At 43.8% G+C, this 14,803-nt stretch overlaps 1 protein-coding gene across 1 annotated transcript in view; it reads right to left on the bottom strand.

Moving 5' to 3' along the window:
• Positions 1-284: 284 nt before the first annotated feature.
• Positions 285-14,803, bottom strand: part of OMA1 (OMA1 zinc metallopeptidase) — an 87,870-nt gene continuing 73,351 nt past the window's right edge. The window contains exon 9 of the mRNA XM_030278751.4: positions 285-598. Within this exon, the coding sequence (XP_030134611.4) occupies positions 569-598 (30 nt within the window). The 3' untranslated portion in view covers positions 285-568. The remainder of the gene's footprint in view (positions 599-14,803) is intronic.

Below are 14,803 nucleotides of genomic sequence, written 5' to 3'. Positions count from 1 at the left end.
GAGCTAAAATCCTGGAAGGGAAGCTTTCACTTAGTTGTTACCAGTGAATTGTCTCTGCTGGAAGCACTCCAGGGACAGTTGAATTAATTCAGCCAGGGTGTTGCTAAAGGCATGGGTAAGCAATTCATTTGGGAGTGGGGGTAATGCTGTTCAGAGATAATCAAATGTCAGCCTGGCAACTCTGCTGAGAGGATCATTCAAAGATGGGCTCAATTCCACCAACACTCCCAGGATTTTCATTTGAGGTGAAAACAGCTTTACCCCACTCAGAAGAAAAGTGAATGTTTTCATGTATAAAACTCTTTTATCCCCAAAGACTTCACACAATATGGACTGGATTTATAAATCGATCATTGGCAGGTGTCTCTGGACTTGTGATCAATTATTGATTCTCTGGCCCTACACATACAGTGAAACCTGTTTGTAGATGATCTCAGTGTGATCATGAGCACACAAAGGACAAAGGGATTGGGGTCCCTTTTCTTGTCCTGGGCAGGTGCTGGGCAAGCAAGAGAGGATGATCTTAAAGAGTTACACAGACTGATGGAAGACAGATCTTCAGGGGTGCTCAATTCTGCAATCTCCTGTTTCTCTGCCCCTGAAAAAAAAGGAGACATGTTCAAGTAATATTTGAGATCCAAATATAATGTGACACAAATCTGATGCTCCTAATAAGCTTTCTGAAATCGCCTTGGTTAGAGTGGTGCAAAGTGTAGCTTTTTCAAACAAGAAACAAGAGCTCAATTAGATGATTAATTGCCCCACAGAGAAGCGTGAAGCCAAACAGAGAACTCCAGATCTGGGATCTGGCCTTGCCATCAACTGTGGAACACTCACTTCCATTCAGTTAACATTTCCCATTAGGAATCAGTACGTCTGGCTGCTCTTTATCATTCTTGTGGACCTGCTGAAGCTGAAGCTGTGTCACTTGTGGCTAAGAGGGCATCAGAACCACATCAGGAGCTTGCAAGAGCACTGAGAGAATGCCTGGAATACCTATGTTTTTAAAACAAGGCCCAAAAGACTAAACCCTGGGATTAAAGTCTTTAAAAGGAAAGCAGAAGCTAATTATGTACCTAGTAGGGTTATTTCTTCTTACAAAAAGGTTTCTTTAACCCAACCACTCGAACTAATCCAGCTGCATACTGAATGGATTATTACTCTAAAGGGGTAAGGACAGCTTGTTTCTCACTCCTGAGAGCAAATGTGAATTATTTTGCAGTGCAGCAGGAAAGGCACAGATCTGTTTGGCATGCACTGCACCAGCTAACTGAGAGCACACTGGACAGCAGCTACATCCCCATTAACCAGCATTTACAATTGAAGCTTCGTCAGAGGAGCAATAAATGCCACTTGCATTTCTTTTCATATATTCTCCCATTATGCAGCTATTCCCAGTAACCTCCCAGGAAAATGAGGAGGTCAAGGGGAACAGCAGAAGTTGACAAAGCTGAATCTCAAAACCACTATTATTAAACATGGCAATTTGGAAACTGGGGGTTGCTGATACAGTGACCATGTGCCAGCCAGACCAAAGGTGACCATAAGGCCACAGAATACTGAGCAGGACCATCAGCAGGGCAAAAAAGCAAAGAGAGGAAAAACTGGTCTGAGGAAATCTACACCAGTGGTGTGTTTACAGAGGGGGAGAGATGAGTAACGTGCCAAGTGAAAATAAGTCTGTAAACCAAAAAGTAAAATGAAACGTTGCATCATACACATCCTCTAGCACCTAAATGGAGATGCTGGAATCACAGAGTGCTGCTGGGCTGAGTCATTTCACAGTCTCTTGGGAGAGAAAATTGCTGTGTAAAACACTGGGGCTTCACACAGAAACTTATAAATAAGGACTTCTTAGAACAGTGCAAGCACTTTACAAAAGCCACACCAGCAATGTGTAAGTGGAAAGAGGTGACTTTTCAAAGAAAGGCCTCTGCTGCAAGGATTTTCCAGAAGCTCATGACCACAGCACACAAGAGGTTCTCCTGGGAATCTCCCTGCACTGCAGAGTCTGGTGATGGTTCCTCTGGAAGGTGGCATTCTCAGCAGGCACCACTTGGTACTTTCTAGGAGGGTTCCTGGCCGTTTGATCCACCCAAAAGCACACACACATTCCCAAAATCCAGCAGCACTGCTCTGCTGTGGAAAAGCAGGAAGGGGATTAGCAGCTCCCTTTCACCTTATGTCAGCTTGTCAATTAAGAAAAGTCACCAGTTTCTTCCTTGGCTGTCCTCTGTGGCAGCTTACCACGACAACTTCACGTAAGAACAAGTAAAATATGTCTAAATGCTCCTTCAGCAGCCTGGAGTTCACTGCATAAAACATCCACTTCCCCTTCCCTCTGCAAAAATCCTCAGAGCAACAGGAAAAGCAAATAGGATTTATTGAAGCAGGTCCAGAAGCCCCCAGATGGCAGGAGATTGCAACAGTCATAAGAACAAAATAACACAGCCAAGTAAAAATAAAGCTTACACAGCTACTGCTAAACTTACCAACAGGCCTCCCTCTCCCAGGCCTGAACCAAAAAAAAAGGACTATTTAGCAGCAATCCAACTGGAATGCAAACCCTAAAGACAAACTCAGAGCAAGGGCCTTCTTCACATGAAACACAGCCTTTGTGTCTATTCTCAGGGGAGCAGGGTAATGTCAACTCATGCATTCTGAATTTCAGCATCTTTTCAAAAATCCAAGTGATCTGTTAAGACAGAGTAGAGGTTCAGGTGTCCTTCACATCTCACCTAGAATGATGATAAATGAGGAAATGCTGAATATCACAAGCAAGGCCAGATTTTCAGGTTAGCACAGAAATTTTGCTCCTACAAAGTCAGTAGTTTCTAATGTCCACACCTGCAAAAGGGGAAATTGTCAGGGAGGGGGAAGAGGCTCCCAGGCAGGGTCACCAAGTGATTTTGGTTGTTTTGAATTGGGATTTAGGATAGGTCATGTTGGAAGGAGCCTTCAAAGGTTTTGTATTACAAGGTTCTCTAGGAGCAATTCCTGACCAGGAGCATTTGATGTCTCAGAGGGCAATACAGTGACAGTTTCTCTATCAGATTCTTCAGATATGCCCCAGAAAATTCACTCTTTGATTGTCTTTAAAAAAGAAGGGCAAGATTCACCACTGGTCATGTCTGTACTTCTGTAACAGCAGACAGACTATTGGAATAGCACATCCTAAAATACAGCCCTGTCAGTTCCAGTCCTTTCCATTGAAAGGCACTGGGGTTTTACAGCATGGCAAGATGGATTGCTTTAAAAAAATGCTGATTTCTCTAATTTCAGAGGAAAAGCAGCTCCTCTTTCTCAGTGTTTCCTAGACCCTTTTGTTCAAGTGAAAAAAAAAAAGACTTCCCAAATAAAGTTTCATGCATTTCTCCCCCCAGCCTGTATCTTCAGGCCTGTATTTAAAGCACTGAAACATTTAAAGGAAGATGTGGGAAAGCAGTTTCAGTTCTGAGGCATGGATCTGTATTTTGAGGGGTACAATCTTTTCACATTAGTAATTGTGTCTAAATAAATTCTGTTATCCCAGTTCTGGGACAGGGATGGGAGGAGACTCCAAGTCTCTGGGAGTTTGGATGAGATTTTTCTACTTTTCACACACAAGGAAATTCTGAACCCTTCAATGCCAATGGTGCACCAGCACTGGAATATTGAAATTCTGAAGTTTTAAGGATAGAAAAGCTCTATCCCAGGGCTGCTCTGGAGATCTGATATCAGGGTATGATAGCAGCTAACCTGCATGGGTGTTATTCAGATCTCCCAGAGCTTCCCCATATTCACACACCTGGCAGCACTGAAAGTACTTACACAGCATATCTGAGCTTACATCTGTTCCTTATTCAGCCTATTATTGGCTTTAACTAAGTGAAAGGCAGAAATGAGATGTCACTTAACACGGGTTCTCCTGCACTTATTCCCTTGTAGCATTATCAGGGATTCACACGTATTCAAGCCCAGAAGAAATGTGCTTGCTGCAGATGTGACATCCTGATAAAACACTTAACACGTCAGCCAGAATGTTACACTGTCCTGAGTCTGAGACAATATCCAGGAGATAATTCCTTCTGCAGATTTAGAAATCTCAGTTCAAAACAACAGATCCTAATACCTCTCAGCATTTGGCATTTGAAGATGGTAAAACAAACAGCAAAACACAGTCCCCACAGCCAAATCTAAAAGGGCTGGACACAAACCCAACCCATACAGGTGTTTTTTTTTTTCCCTTGAACCCTTCCTGACCTCCAAGGACCAACCCAAGCAAGCTTTGTTTGACACCACTGCACATCACTGCCCTTCTCCCTCAGAGCACCTCTGGTTATTCCATTTTTCTGCTGAGGAGGAGGTCACTATTTCAAACATTCATTTCCTTATCCCAACACACCATCAGAGCCAATCAACATTCAGACTCTGGGTGAACAAATCCTTATAAATTCAAATGTTTTTTTCATTTTGTTTCATGTGTTTCTAGCTTAGTTAACCCACCAGGTTGCTCTTTCCCAGCCTGATGTTCAACAGCAAGCCAAGGGCAGTACCTGAACTAACAGCTGTGGCCTGGATTTTGGGACAGCTGTTTCAGACCAGCCCAGGCTGGGTTTAAGTGGGCTAAGTGTCCATTAGCAGACAGATTAGGTGAACTCCTGGAGTGTCTCTTCTGACTTGGTTTCATGCTGTAGAAATCCACTTTGTGCACTCCAAGAACCCCAGTGCAGTGAATGAGAGATTACCTTAAAAGCTTCCCACTGCCCTGAATTAAAGCTCAGGGTAAATACCCACCTGACAAGCAGAATTTCTTTTATGTATCCAAGTACTGTTTTGACCTGATTTACAGCACTACATAATCCAACCCCAGCGGTTTCAGTACCCCAGCCTTAGTCACTACTCACTAATGAAATAAATGTTACATTAAAGAGTTGATGAAATGAGGTTGACAGGTAAGCAAGAAGAAAAGATGAAATCAACTTACAGAATCAAAATCCTAGGGGTTATAAGTTACTTTTATTAAAATGCATATTACTAAGAAAGAAAGAAGACCAACATTTAAAACAAGATTTCAAAGTAATAAACTCCCATTCTTTTTTAAATTTCATGCTGGCTTTTAAGTCATCTTTTAAGAAATTAGTGTTTCAGTGAGAGGTGTGATCAAAGCTTCTCCCTCTGCAGTCAGGAAACAAGACTGTACAGCTTCCCTGATGGCAGATGTGATTCCAGCACTTCCACACTCTGTTCCAACCCATTGCCTGCAACTGATTCATGGCCTTTCCACAATGGCTTTAATATCTGTCATTGGGTTTTGTTTTGTTATTTAGCATCCAAAATTTCATTTTATTTCTATGCATTAATAATCCCTGTAGGGGTGCTTCTTTAGCACCTTTCAGATGTAGTTTGCAAGGTAATTTACAGATGCAGTCTCATTTCTGCCAGAACATCCTAGCCCCTCCATTTGCTTGGATTGCACAGAGCAGTTATTCATTCCAGCTGATGCTGGATGAACCTGGGATCACCAGTGAGCCCTCGACCCCAAAAAGACTTGTGCACACCAAGAAGCACCTGCTGCAAACAGGGTATTGGAAACAAGGAAGAAAAAAGCCACAATCATTTCTTTGGGTGAATTCTTGCACAGGTAAAAACATTTCTATGAAGGTCTTAAGAATATCCTCTAATCATAAAATCGTCCCTGAGCTGGAAGGGACCCAAAGTATCACCAAGTCCAACTCCTGCCCCTGGACAGGACAATCCTAATACCACCACGTGCCTGAGGGTGTTGTCCAAACACTCCCTGAGCAATAAAAAGCAGAAGGAGCTGTCCAAGGACAAACCAAGGTCTGCCCAAGGCTCTGTGATGTTGCAGGGATGAGGACATCCAGCCTGGGAAAGGCACAACCCCAGCATGGAAAGACACACAGTGTGCACTGAACAGAGTATGCAATATAAATGAAGCCTGCATGCAAGCTTTGCAAACAAAATATTCAACCACTGAGTGAGATAAGAAATAGGTGGAGGCATAAGAGGATTATGCTGTATAAAGAAGAACTCTAGTTGGAAGTGTTTTGGGGTTAAACTCCTTTCCATCTGCTTGATCCCAAGTCCCTGAGGTTGTGTTTGCTCTGTCACAGATGAATAAAGGTTTGACAAGTCAGTCTGGAGCTGAGCTGAATTTCTGCAGAGTCTGAGCAAGTTTGGTCCCCACTGTCAGTCCTGGGACAAAGAGCAGCACCCAGAAGAGCCAGGGGAGAGCAGCAGGACCCAGCAGCCCTGAGGGAGGCACCCCTGTCACACCAGGCACACTCCCCACTTTCACTGAGGAGTGGCACCACAAGTGACAGCAAAGCCACAGTGTTTTGGCCATTCAATAAATTCAGGTTTTAGAAGCAAAATTAAACTTGGTGTTAGATTCTGCTTGCTACAAGCATATTAAAAATAAATAAATGTTCTCATTTATCTATATCTACAAGGTTCCATTCAAACTACATGTGTTTTTAATAAATCAAAACTATGGCACTGACATAACTGAGTAGATGCAATTTTAGCTGGAGATGCAAAAAAATAAAACCCATCACAATAAACAGCTCCTGTTTCCACTAAACAGAAAGAAATCATGAAAACATCTACAGAAGTCTTGACTATCAAAGGCACAGCTAGTGAAATGCCAGGTTTTGCTCAGGTATGGAAAAAGGCAGTTATAAATCTATTTTAAATGTGCATGTAATTTCAATAAGCAAAAAGAAAGCGATCCTGACAATGGTGGTGCTATTGGAGTGCATTTACAACATAAATATATGCATTTCATAAACAGCAAGCAATTTGGTTTTGTGTTGAGATCTAAATTTGTCTATTGAGATTTATACTGGGGAGGTCACAGATTAAAAACCCCTGAAATACAGAGCACTGTTTATATACTTGGTACAGCATATATGACATTAGGAATTTTAACAGGGTTTGGTGGGTTACATTTTGGGTTTGTTTTGTTCTTTTAATTTCTTATTTCCAAAAGTTTCCACAATATAAAGAGGACAAAACCACAATAAAATGTCTGAAAATTACAGATACTGCATAGGCTAATAAACAAGGGCTACTGAGATGCATGATTTTAATATGACTGCTTGGATAAAGCAAATGTCACTTCAAAATGGCAAAGTAGAAAGGAAAATACCCATCCTGCACACATGGCTGTTCAGACAGCTGTAATTCTTCCCAAGGAACAGCCTGAGCTCAATTTATCACTCTCTCCAGTTTCAAGGTGTGCTGCAGCAGGGACGTACGAGGAAGGAAAGGTCTCATTTAATAGAGCACAGACAGCTGGGCTGGGGATTGCCAGGGCAGCCTTACAGCCAGGGCTGCATCCCTTGGGGATGGAGGGAGAGCCAGGAGCAGACTCCTGCCCACTCCTGCCTGGCCCAGACATTCACATCCATTCACATCCATCCTGCTGCAAGATGTCCTGGAGATGCCCTATTGCTGCCACATCCCACAGGGCTTGTTAGAGAGTGGGGTTCCAACCCCCACGAGCTCCAGGTTTTTGTCTCACTTCTCATCACCAGGTATCCCTGCTCCCTGCCCATTTCTTGACCTTTTATTGGGTGGTAGAGCCAGAGATCCATCCTCCTTCCCCACTCAGATTTTCATAGGGAGTCATGTTTGTTGGCACCTGTTAATTAATTTCCACCTCATCCTAAATCAGTCTCAGAACAGTCTGTGAAAGCCAGCACAAGGTGTGTGACAATCACAGGGCTCTCTGTCTCATCTGGAATTACACCCAAATGTGAATGCAGAACACAGACAGCCTTATCATATAACTCCTGTTGCTTATCCACTCATCTAACACTTCACAAAATGAAAGCCAGAAACATTAAAATCAAGGCACACCAAGTAGACACTTGGTGCTGATTCTCTCCCATGAATACATTTTTAGCTGGATTTTCCCCTCATTTCAAAATGATACCTCACAATCAATTAAGGATAAGCAGATGCTCAATGCTCACATACCTCCTATAGTCAATTTAGACTCTATTATTGATGCATCTTATTTTATAGGTGTTTTATCACTGCTGTCAAGCACCTAAGCTAACAGCTGATCAGGTGGCTGGTTTTCAGACTAAGAAAACCACTTCAAGCTGCTGCACACAGAGAAAATGTTGGACTGTCTCATCTGATAGCAGGATGCTCGGGGGCCATGGCAGGGTTAATGAGGCTGTGCTGGGCTATGTGAACAAACTGCTGCAGGCTGAGCAGTGCAGCAGCACAGGGAACGAGCTGCTCCACAGCCAGCTCTGCCCTTGGGGTGCAGCTCTGCTCCAGCTCTCCCTGGAGCAACTCATTCTTGTGGCCATAATCCCAGGGATGTGCTGGCAAGCTTATGGAAAGGGGAGGGTGGCAAGAGTACTTGGAAAGGTTAAGGATGGATGGAAAGGGAAGGGAAATACATGGCTTTGAGTTAGAGAGGTGGATGCTTGGACCCCTCTGAAGGCCCTGCATTGTCACTGGTCCTTGTGTGAAGCAAGGCTGCAGCCAGGAGGCTCTGGGGCAGGGGAGTGAGGTAGTGATAGGAGAAAACAAATTATTGGGATCTTGAGGACACCCTTCATAGAGTGACAAGAGCAGGATCAGACCCTCTGAGACCTGGATCTCAGCAGGAGCTGTTGAAGACAGATGGAGGGTGCAAGAGAAGTCTGCTCCTACAGAACTTCTTACACCTTCCGTGGAGAAAAGTTAACAAATCATGCAGAAATATTGCTCAGGCTGGACCTGGCCCACAAGCCAGCAGGCCAAATTTGCTGCACAAAGCACCAAAGCATACTTGCACCTCTATCAGGGACAAGACACTCCAAGTGTAGCAAAGAACCAAGCAGAAGAACTTGTCCTCAAGGAAAACCGAGCAAAGGTCTCTGAACAGGAACCAAGTGGGAAACAGCACCTTAATTCCTGCCATGTTATCCTGTGACATGGCTCAGCAGGGACCAGGGGTGATCTGGAACAGAGCCCTGGGCTCAGGTGCCTGCAGGGAGCCCCTGTGACACTGTTGAGCCAGGGATGGGTGAAATGGCTCCTACAATTTCAGAAAGTAAATGAAAGTTCACTCAAAAGCACCTCTCTCTTTTACAGAGAACATCATGAAGATTAATTCTATTGTTTTTAAAGTAAAAACTTTTCACCTGATTGGTACACTGGACTTAGGTCAGTGTAGCAGAACATGTCTATAAACAATATGAATGGAAAGCAAGATAATAGATTGTTTACATCCCTCACAGACTTTTCCCCAGGCTTAGCCTGGCAGAAATCTCTTTCTTTTTCTCTCTGACTGAACTGAGAATGTCCACAGCCCTGGTCAGGGCAGTCAGGGGCTGTTGGTGCCCTTGGGCTCTGACACACTGGCAATGGTTAAACAAACATTTCCCTCACTGCCATTCTCTGGGGATGAGCCCAGCACCATCTCACTGAAGCACTGAGAGAAACTCAAGTTTTTAAGAATTCTAAAACTTTTTCAAGAAGGATGGTGACATACAAGTGTAATTAGCATAAACTCCACTCATCTAAATACACGCTTTAATTAAAGACATTTAAAAACCCCTTCAAAATAATCTTTTCCTGAGGTCAATCAACATAACAGCTCTTGATCCTGACCCTACCGAGCCTGGCATATTCTCTGCTCTCTGTTTGCAGTCCCATTGACTTTAACACTCCTGCTAGCAGGAATTCTTATTAAGGCAACAAATCCCTGTCACTCTGCAGTGCTGGAAAAGAAACCAGGTGCATCTTCCTCACTGCACCCTGAATAATAAAACCACCTCTGTGCAGTCAAGCAGCCAGCAGCAATGTGACAAAAGTGACTCCCATCCCTCTGTGCTCCCTCCAGCTCTGACCCAGCTCCTGAGTTGTTCCAGATCCCCCTCCCATTTTATTTTCCACCTGGGCTGATCCCCAGTGAGAATCAGTGCAAACACCAACAGGGGCAAGGTCAAATGGAAAGGTTAAGCTGCTTAACCCTCACCTGGTGCTGAGGGAAGTTCCCTGGAGTTGTAGCCTGGATTGGCATCACTGTCCCATGCTACTGAAGTCCAAAATGGCCTGGATTTACACAGAATAACAAAACAAAAGCCCACCTTTAGCCACAGATGTCCATTCTCAACTTGATTTGTTAATGTTAACCTGATAGTTGAACTAGGTAGCTAAATTTTCTTAGGTAATGTGTATTCTGTAGGTTTTACTCTGTCACTGCATTTATTTACATGATGCTACAGTGAGGCTTCTTGGGAGGTGTTACTGGGAAACCAAGTGCTAGCAGGGCAATTGCTCTCTATTTTCCAAAGAAAGAAAAAGAGCCTTACACAAAAATAATACTCTTTCTTTGCAGAGTAGCTTCAGTAATGAAATTAGAACTCCTAACACAGAGCTATAAAGAGTGACAAATCTCTCTTGCAATTCTTAATTTGTGTTAACCCCTTGACTTGAGCGGGTCTGGAGCTCCTGACATTAAGTGCTAATGCATTTAGCATTAAACACACACACTAAATGCATTAGAATGATGCCATGCTAATGGAAACGTTCAGGGCCTGTCACACAGGTCGAGGATTTGCTTTAGTTGGGTGTTTGCTACGAGCAAGGCAGAGCTTCAGCATCAAAGCCTTGTCAGAAACTTTAATGATCTTTATCTGAAGACACTGCACAGCACTATCGTGTATTTCATTGTTTTTTTCTCCCGTTTTCACCAGCTGAAGCCTGGAGTTTGAAAGGCTGCTCTAATTAACTTTTTACCACTGGCTTATTGATATGGAATTTATGAGGAACAAAAGCTTGTTTTCTTACATCTCTGAAGAGGTACCTTTTGAATTTAGAATACAAGGAGCTTCCTGAATATTGAATACAACCTTAAGCACATTAAGGGAAGAGAGTCCTGTGGGGAATGCACTCCTTTTGGTACTTGAGCTCTTGATAAAATATTACTCCTATAATACATTATGAAGTGCACTGTCAAACAAAATATCCAGTTTAATACCCAGTGATACAAGTGCAGTTTGCAGCATGCAGCACACTTATATAAACCTCCAAATACTGTTCTTCCAATTATTAGATCTCTGTATTCTCACATATATCACTATATCCAAAATATGCAGGCTGAGTAATTTCAGATTATTTACAAACCTACATACACAAGTAGAGTAACATGAGTTTGGACCCCTGCTCACAGACTGTACTGGAAATGGGTGTGTGGCTGGAAAAGGGACAGGTTATCCCTAATATGTGGGGTGGGGAGGTCACTCCCAAGCTCTGAGTGGCTGCTGCAGGTCTCATCCTCTCCACTGTTGGGTTATTTATCAGCATCATTATGCAAATACATAATGCTCTGGAGAGTCTGTGTTTGCTTTCTGACTTCATGCAATTAGTCACCTAAGTTGTGAAGAACTGAGCACGAATCATGCCCAGGACATGTTCAGTGTTGTCCTCTGGACTGGGCTGCAGGGGCAATGGAGATCTCAGTTCAGACAGCAGCTGACACCTGATTTAGAGCTGCCACACAGACAGATTAGGCAAATGTCTGTGGAAGCAAAATCCAGGGCACAGCAAATATTCTGCCTGTGACATAGTACAAGGTTTGCCCAGAGCTGACGCTGGATGGCATCTGGATTTCCAGAACAAACCCCCGAATGTTTCTTGTTATTCACAGCTGACGAAGCATCACTAAGACATGCTGCTTTTGATTTCTACCTGTCAGCCTACATTCCAGCCCCTGTGATGCATCCACCTGGAAAATTCAGAGAGACAATTTTATGATGGGAGAAACAAGACAGCAACTGAATCTTTGCAAATGAGAGAGCACACGGCCTCATCCTCCCGACAGCTTCCCCCAAAAGCCATCCAACAGCAATGCCTTGAGTAAGCTGACTCCTTGCTTTCTTCTTTAAAATGCTCTTTATGGTGAAATGCATTTCCATGCTCAATAATTCAGCATTAAAGGTCTGTGACAAAACTGAAGAGGATAACAGGGCTGGACTTGCAGAGCATTTGCACTCACTGCATTTGCTGCCCCACCAGCCCTCACCCCACAGTCCTGTGACATCCAGGGGAGCCCATGGGGAGCAAACAAAGCTGCAGCCAGTAGGAGCAGATAAAGACAGGCATTAAAATGTTTGGGGGGAGGACTCTTCCCCACAAAACACAAACCCGGACCAGGGCAGGGGATAGATGCTTTCCTTTCTCCAGACAAACCAGAGCATCATGAGGAAGAAGATGTCAGTCTTCCTTACATTCTTTAGCAGAAAAGTCTCTGCTGTGTGTAATTCCCATTTGGATGCTTTATCCTCAACCCCACCCAAAATATATGGTTTTAGACAGACACTGGCTGGGGCAGGGAGCATCTCACATACAGAGCTTGGCACAATGGGCTCCCCTCTTGTGGGGCTCTGAAGAACAGCCCTAAACACAACCAGTAATAATAATCCCCACTTATGTTACTGGAGGTATTTTTAGGCTAATGCCCAGCTTAAAAGCATAATTCATTCACAACAATGAATAGAGCCAGCAGAGCATCAGTAATAATCCTCTCACATTACAGAAAGCACACTGGGATGTGAGAATAGCACAGTGCCCATCACTCCTCCTCATTCCCAACTGCGAGCTGCAATCTGTGAGAGATCTTTTCCAGCATCCAAAAGCTCCCCGTTCAGAGCAGGCAGGGGGAAAAGATGGAGATGGATGCCTTACACTACTGAATTTAAAACTAGGGTGTTTACTACAAGCAGAGAAAGCCGAACCTTGGAAATGGTTGGTTAAAAAAAGAAAAGGAAGAAGCCCCCACGCCTGCTCATTTCATGCCATGGAAAAGAGTAACTCCTCAAATTCCATGAGTCAGCAGATCATCAAATATCTGAATAGAGAAGCAGGAGCTCTGCAAAAGGTGTGAAAGCTTCAGTAATAATCCCCCTTCACACTCCCTCTTCACTGTTTTCCCTTTCATTAGCAGGCAGAGTGCTCCCAAGCAGGCTGTTTCTTCTATGCCTGCTCTGGTTCCCTCCAGGGATTTCCACTCTCTGCCTAGGAAGCAGCTCCACTGTTTCCCAGTTTTGTGGCTTTTGCTGCTTTTCTGCACCAACAGGAAAAGGAGGCTCCATGGTCAAAAAAACCACTAAGATTTGCTGCAAATAGGTACAACCATAACATGCAACACTCCTGTTCCTCTCCTCAGGCACCTCCACACACCCTCAGCTTGGGTGCTCACCTCGTGCACAGTGCACACAATGATTCACATGTGCTGGAGAAATCCAAACCACTAAGGAGTGACTGCAGCTGGAGAAGGCTGCTGCTTTCTCCCAGTCCTGGGGGCTTTCTACCTGCTCCATTTTGAAATATTATTTCTAAATAATTCACATTTTCTTATGACAGACTCTTCACTCAGCCAATAAAATCCAGAAATTTATAGATTAATGGCTAAATTCAGCCTCATGTATGTGGGTTACAGGAATGGGGTGGCACAGTGAGATAAATCACAGCTGATGATGAGGTCTGAGGAGAGGGATATGCTAACAGAGCAGCAGGTTACCACAGGGAACACCCTGCAACCAGTGTAGCCCATGGCTCTGCAAAACTAGTAGAATGAGATAAAACAAATTGCCCTCCCTGTTTGTAATGCCTGAAAATTCACACTGCATTATTCCACCACATACATTAGCAGTTTCTGAATTTTTTTTTCTTTGAATGATTTTCATCTGCATTAATTTCTCTTTGTCCTCACTTTACCATGGGACCAAAAAGGAGGACAGAAGTAGGAGTCATTAGAAAGTGTAGGAGTCATTAGAAAGTGCAGAGCTCTGAGGATGCTGTGAGGGAAGGGACCAGGAAGAATAATGGGATGCAGGTCTGGTCACCAGTCTGGCAAATGAGGTGGCAACTCCAGCAGCATTTAGACACAAAGCTGAAAATGCCCTGCAGCACTGAGAAATTCTGCAGACACCACAGAGGAGAGGCAGGAGGGATGTGCAGCTACAGCAGCCTGTTCTGCTTTGCCAGGGTAGGAGGGAGCCTTTGCTCTGCCTTGACAAACTTTCACCCCAAAGTGAGGCAAATCCCAGCAATCCAGAGGACCCAATTTGTAACTCCAGGCAAGAAACATTTCTGCCAGGAAGAAAATTGGGGAAAAAGCAAATGGCAATGCTGCTCTGTGTGAGAGGGCTCTGGGGTTGGTTGTGGCAGAGAATGATTGGAAAACTCTTTTTAAATTGTTTGTATCATCAATCGTTTTCATATTGGCATCAAAACTACCAAATCTGGGACTTCTGGGAATGGCACCTCCTTGGACATGTCAGTGGTCCTGCCTGCAGAGCAGCAGCCATGGACAGCTCAGTCAGCACTGTCACAGAACCAGGCGTCTTTGAGGAGTAATGAAGGGCTTTTGAAACATGTCATGTAAGAGAGGCACTGATTAAACTTCATGAGGAAAAGGAGCTCGGGCTGCTTTGGCTAATCACTGTTGCCTCTCTCTGTCCAAACCCCAGTCCTTCCTTGGGCCAATGAAGATGTATCTGAATGTATACCTGAAATTAAAGTGATCTAATACACGCCAGTAATTGCTTCCCCTCACTTTCAGCAAGAAGCTATAGATTAACTTGTTAATTCAAAATGTAGCACATTGAACAGTCTTCCCTCTGCAAGGATGGTTTCAGAAAGCTCAGGAATAAACCAGTACAACATCTGTTATTAAACCTATAAGATTTTCTGAAGTAAACAAGAAACTGTGCAGGTACTCCACGACTTTCTGTTTTAAGTTCCTAAAGGCTGTGGGCTGAATTTGATGAGGTCAATTCAACAATAC

Source organism: Taeniopygia guttata, chromosome 8 (assembly GCF_048771995.1).
Source record: "Taeniopygia guttata chromosome 8, bTaeGut7.mat, whole genome shotgun sequence".
Taxonomy (NCBI): domain Eukaryota; kingdom Metazoa; phylum Chordata; class Aves; order Passeriformes; family Estrildidae; genus Taeniopygia; species Taeniopygia guttata.
The sequence above is the reverse complement of the archived record's forward strand: the minus strand, read 5'-3'. Positions and strand labels throughout refer to the sequence as shown.